The sequence below is a fragment of the Echinococcus granulosus genome, assembly GCF_000524195.1.
Source record: "Echinococcus granulosus chromosome Unknown EG_S00008, whole genome shotgun sequence".
Lineage (NCBI taxonomy): Eukaryota > Metazoa > Platyhelminthes > Cestoda > Cyclophyllidea > Taeniidae > Echinococcus > Echinococcus granulosus.
The window spans coordinates 491004-497298 of NW_020170388.1; the positions used below are offsets into that span (position 1 = coordinate 491004).

General features: G+C 41.0%; 1 protein-coding gene across 1 annotated transcript in view; it reads left to right on the plus strand. All coding sequences in view use genetic code 11, as the record gives it.

Annotated features, from left to right (window-relative positions):
• The window catches only part of EGR_01949 (Integral membrane protein GPR155), a gene marked incomplete at both ends in the record, with an annotated part of 33724 nt that extends 29347 nt beyond the window's left edge, over window positions 1-4377 (plus strand). The window contains 2 exons of the mRNA XM_024491198.1: window positions 2803-2944; window positions 4255-4377. Of these exons, the coding sequence (XP_024354341.1) occupies window positions 2803-2944; window positions 4255-4377 (265 nt within the window). The remainder of the gene's footprint in view (window positions 1-2802; window positions 2945-4254) is intronic.
• Between the last annotated feature and the right edge of the window lie 1918 nt (window positions 4378-6295).

A 6295-nucleotide genomic window follows, 5' to 3' on the forward strand; every position in this document is an offset into this window, starting at 1 on the left:
CTAAAACGAATGCTGCCACGGGGAGGCCCTTGGTTCTAAAGACAATCCAGATTCATTCGCCATGGGATGCTAAAGCTTTAGTAGGGTTCTGCCTATCTAGATTGCCTTCAACTTTCAGCAGTATGAAGAGGTGCTAGGTCAATCTTGCAAGTATGTATCCAAAATCCTGACTTTCAAATTCCGCTTTTCAGCATTACTGGTTGTCATGATCGAAACAATATCCAGCTAATTGCCAAAATTCGCCAACGGTTTCGTAGTCTCATTATGATCTCAGCCTTCACAAACTCAGCCATTCACTGTAAATGCCCTTATTCCTTCTGCATCTTTACCACAGGTTGCTTTGCGAATTACGGCCTTTGAGCCCAAACTGCCTCTGCATTTATTAAGCACAGGGTATTTAGTATAAGACTGATTATTTTTAAAGTACACTTAATAACTATACCTTCAAATGAGTAGCTGAATTTCTTTACATTCGGTTGATCTTAAGTATTTCCTCATTTGCCCAACACGCCTGAAGTACTTGGTGGAACCATGGTTCTCACCATGGTCTCTGGTTAGATATTTACAACCCTGAAGTTTGACTCAAACCGAAAAACCCAACCCTCTTTCTCCACTTAGCGTTGGTTTTACCCCTAGTCTCCTCTTATGGGAAATATTTTACGGCATTTTAATAAATAAATTGGCTTATTCCCGATGAGCAGTGCCTTAGCGAGCGCTTTTCCTGATCCATTAACCCCCGGCAGTCGATTCTGCTTCACTTTTGTTTGTTCACAAGAGTGGAATGTTTCAAAACTGAGGCAGAAAATTATGAGTCTTTAGAGTTGGCTGTGTTTTCAGAGTCATGGATTTGAAAAGTCTAGTGTCTTTCAATTTCCCTCTGCTGAAATTTAACTACTTTAAGCAGGTGAAATTTTATGAAAGGCCCTTTTTTGTTAAAAACATTTTCCATGCCTTTGCTTTTTCATTTTGTCTGTTTCGTGCTGAAATGCAGAAGCTTATTCAATGTCACAATGCTATCATCGCACTCTATCTCAACCATGACTGTCACAGTTGCCATGCTGTCCGTTTTGAAGGAGAAAAAAATGGGGGATTTGCACTTTTGTTCCAAGCAAAGTAACTGCAAAACTCAGTTTGATTAAGTTCGTTTCATTTAAATTTTTCCATTTTCTGCACAAGAAACTAGGTTTTAGTAACTCCCTGTGCTCTTCTAAAAAAAGATAACCATTCTGAAGAAGAATGAAGGGGAAATTGCAAATTATTTTTCTCTTTGAGAATCTTTGTCCGAAATGGGAACTAGAGTGTTTATTTAGATCTCCTCAAGGTTAAATGCTAAGTAAAGGAAACTGTTTTCTTTCTGTCAAGGTCAGTTTAATCTCGTCTCTGTAAGGATGATGCTTGGAATTATTTGACCGAAGAAGGTCTAAATGTATGGTGTTTTGTGCAAAAAAGGTAGACTTCGGTAGTGAAAAACCGAGTTTGCTTTACTATGTGGATGTATATACTTATCCCGGCGTCTGGCCGATATTACCTGAGAATGAGCTCTGGCACGGAAAGGCTTGTCGTTGTGTCTGAGCAAACCTAGAAGATCTTGGTTCGCTTCGTCATCAGTGCTGCAGTGCTGATCTCTACATTCTCCCATCGCCATGATACTCGATTTTTAATAATAATAATAATAATGTGATCTAAACAACCCTGACCTTTCTGTGCCAAAGTGCCTCTTCCACTTGGCGCAAAATTCAACTCTTCTGTGCTAGCCAAAAGGGGAAAGCTGTCTTGGTACCCAGCATGCGCTAACTCCTCAAGATTGTAGGGTTTCATCTATGATTGTTGTCCTCACCGTTGTCACAGAAAGATCTTTCCCTTGTCCAATTTCACAACAGATTGCGCGTAGATCAGATGTCCGGAATCAGACTGAATTTTGACAGGAGCGGCTGCTGAGGCTGGGGGGGGGAGGGGGGAAATACCACAAATGGGCGTGCATGCCTTCGGATTTGGGATCTTTGTTAACAAGACACTTCCACCATTACCTGCTGTTGCTTACGCGCACTCACTACCACCGTTGCCTGACATCGGGGTCGCACTGGATATTAGCGTCTAGTAGTACATGTATCTCACACTTATTAACGCTCGTCTTATCGTCACTGTAGCCTGCTTTACCAAATAGTCATAAAATCCCTATCCATCATATATTCACAAGTGCGAATAAGCGATTTTTACGTCGAAAATTAGTTACATTAGTTTCTCGGACTTTGACCTTTTTAAATCATGCAGTTATTTGCTATGCATCACCGAACTGCATCTCCGAATGGGTTTTTTGTATTTACAAGTACTCGAAACTGTGCAAACACACGCCTAGTCGGCGACTTATTCAGGGATAGTTTTCAAGTCAAACGAGTGCGAGCGCACTATACTCCAAGCAAAAGCCTAAATGTTTTATGTAAAACAGTGTCTCACCATCACTCTAGCAGTTGACGCAATACGATGATACGTAAGTTGAGGTCCTGCTCCTATACGACCGTTATCACGACTCGAGCATTTGCATGAACCAGAACAAATATCTACATCTTTTTCTTCACCTTGAACCATAAAAGCGTTGAATTAACAGAGATTCTTTTCATTAGCGACTATAGTTTTCCAAAGACTGGTGTTGCGTAGTTACCAGAATTCTTCCCTTAGAATACCGAGTTCTTCTGTACAAGCGCGGTATTGTTCTACTCTGACTGGATGTGCACCTGATAGTAATGGATTAAAGACCATCCTTTTTCACCCTTAAATAATTTCTTCCCGTCTGCTGACATTTAGTTTGCCCGATAAGACGCTGGAATCGGTCTTCTACTTCGAGGACTTCCACCGCTGGACCAGTCGAAAATTCGCCACCGAGGGGCGCTACCAATCACGCGAGGCCACGTCATCCCTTTTGATGGCTTTGACTACGATGCATTTGGTAAATTGTTACAGGAGGCCTTTTTATATTGGTGTATTTCACGAAGTTCTACATCATTTTTTCCGTCTCTTCTAATTATTTCCTAACAAATGACTCGGGGAAAAAACGCGGAAAATCCGAGAAAAATAATTCCGTAAAGTAGCTTATCAATGTTCAAGTTATCAAAATCGTATATGACGCCGAGAAGTGGAACAAGTCCCATCTGCAATGAGTTAAATATTCATTTTACCTAATGCCTACTTGAACTATTCCTTTTTCCCCAGAAAACAGTGCTCTTTTTATTTTTGTAATGAGGACCATTCAAATTCCGCTGACACCTTTTTTATGTGAATTTCCACTTACTTTTTCCCCTACAAACAATGTAATGTTATTTTGACAATTTTTGTGAATTATTTGCAATGAAGCGAGGAAGGTAGCCAGTAAGGCCTACTGTTTATTCCTAAATCCTTATTTGAAAAAAAATACTAAGCGAAAGATCACATCGCATTTAAGTATATTATACTTAAAAAAAGTCATGAGACATTTTCAGTCAACGTCATTTTAATCAAGTAATTCATCTCCGATGCAGGGTAGCGAGTCTACTCTGCCACATTTCATCTCATAGATTAGGATGAGGAATGGTCAAGTAAGAGCAGGACTTTTGGGTTCAGAACCGAAAAGGAAAAAAAAAAACAAGTGCGACTTGCTTTTATTTTTCCATCTACTCTCCTTCCCCCACACCTCAGCCCTTAACCAATGTCTCCAAAGCTTCTGAAATGCAAGGATTTCGTATTGTGACTTTGCTTCGTTATCGGTGGTGAAATGCTCACCTCCGAGGTAATCTCCTCAAAGGTACAAATTCTAATATTAGGAGATTGTTCACTGGGTAGATTTGTCTCTTCTACCCTCTCCGTTGATCCGATGTCCACGATGTTCAGTTTAATGAGTATTGTGAAGATGAGCTAGAACTCACCACATCGAATTATTTTGATCAGTTCAACATTCTACTAGTAATGAAGTCTCCTGTGTGCGGGAGGACATTGGTTAATTCAAAAAAAGGGAACTTTGTTTACCATCCCACGATGTTCTCTACACCCACTTACCACCACCGCCGACTGCCATCTTGATTAAGGTTGTTTGGATTGGACTGCCTCACCCGCATACATGGTGGCTATGATTGATGGGAAGCACTTGACACTTACTACTGTGCGTATTTCTACCACAGTAGCACTTATCCCCTTGGGTGTTAAAATGGGAAGTTCCGTTTGTACTCGAACCTCCCTCCTATTTACCACCTTTGGTAATCTAATTCTCTTCATTTACTTTTTTAGATTCGTCGTCTAAGTAGTAGAAGTGCGGGAATAGGAAGGCAAGCAGTACCTGAATCATCTACTTCCGATTTGATTCACTATTGTGGTCTCGAAGACTCGCCTATTCTCTTTCAGTACTTATAATCAGTCTGACGTCTCATCTCATTTCACTCAAAATTTCCCCCCCCCTCCCCTCCTACATCCCATGTCTCGCACTTATCTGCCGAAGTGGAATGATAAATACCAAAGTGATTTCGAGAAAACTTCTAATTTTGCATGCTAGCGCTTAGACTTTTTTCCGAGCTTGTTGATATGCCAACGCGTTGATCTATTTCCTGTTTACAGCAAGTTAAAGCTGTCAGTACATATGGAAATGCCATGCTTTATCCATTCCAAATATAGTTCTTTTGAAGAATTTTTTAAAATGCCCTTTCCCAAAAATATGGACTTCGCCATCTTGACTCTTTGTAACGATTTGTATTGGTATTTCAGCACATTTGTACCTTTGGGGTTCTTTGCTAAAGGCCATTCAGCAAATGGACTTCAACATGCAAGCCCTATACGATGGACTCGTGTGTACATATGAAAGAATTAGAGCCTTCACAGCCATTAAATAGGTATTTGATGGTCCTTTAAAGTAAGTGGGTGATGGTTACGGTCTAGATTTCGCGGGGCGTTAACTAGTCAAAATTCCTTAGCATTTGTGGGGTTTGATTAATCCACCAGTGTAGTAATGTGTTCATATAAACAAGATCTTTGATTTGATCGGACAACAGGTTGATGTTTTGACACTTGTTTTAACACTTAAGTGTGCACATTTAAGAGGGCAGTCGTCATTCGTAGAGATATTTACCAAAGAAAAGGAGTCACTTGTAAGGTCCATAAGCTCGGGCGTCGAATTAAGGTACCGATCAACCACTAGAGATGTGGAGGAGGTATCGGTTGTCCACGTAATTCACTTTGTTTGCATATACTTACCGCACAAATCTCCGTAAGCGGCATTTTCGCATCATTCGCACTTAGCGGTGCTTCATTTGGCGGTTGTTAAAAGTGGGCGTGGCTTTAGCAGCCCATCTTCTGAGGGTGTTAAGATTCAACCGTCTACAGCAGATGTATTCCTTCGATGATGTTAAGTTTTGGGGAACGAAACCAAAGTTCTTCTTCAATGGGATAGTGTTTACTTACCGCTGCCAGCAAAATCGCGCCACGATTCCACGATTTTCTGCCATAAAGCAGTGACTTCTTGCGACTTTAGGAAAGACTGGGGTGGGGGGCCACACAATCTAGCATCTGGAGAAGATACCACTGTGACAAAGTGAACAGCTTTTTTGTTTCATTACATATCTGCAGCACATTTTAAAGTCTAGTAACTTGTAATTGAGATGCCTTTAATACTTCACGAGTTCATCATTCCGTAAACCAATTCTAGCGGCATTGAGTAAAGGAGTTCGAGTAGTTGTTTATCTTCAAATATGTTATTTACTTGTTTAAATCTCCATTTTGATTTTGCGAGCGCTCAAAGCTCCACCTTTGCACTTCCACTGAGCGGCATGGCCTTTGGATTATGTTGGTAGCTACCTAGCCCTCCTGAGTGTCAGAAATGCATTTCCTTCACTAGTATTGTGACTTCTTCCGACTTCAAGGTAAACTCGGGGCTCTACATCGGTGGCAATGGAGAGCGTACCCGATCATATTGGGCAAATGCCTTGGTTTAGCCTACTTAATGCGAGACCTTGGTGTGCCAGAAGAAGGTTGTGCGTCGAAGATGGGAGAATTTGTGACTATCCCTAATAGAAGGGTTAAAAATGACGTCCGCCTTCAGCAACTACCCCGCTACCGTGCTCCGCAAGAAAGCCATTAGCAACTGAATCCCCACTATTCGTGGCTGTGAATCATCTAGAAAAGTTTGTTATGGAACTGTCTACGGTTTCCGTTTAAAATTTTTAGTTAGGTAGACAAATGAAATCCCTTCAAGTTTTTTCTAGCTAGATAGAATCCAGATAGATTTGGGTGGGCATCACTGAAGTGAGAAAAAGTGCCAAGGAGGAATGGGTGCAAAATC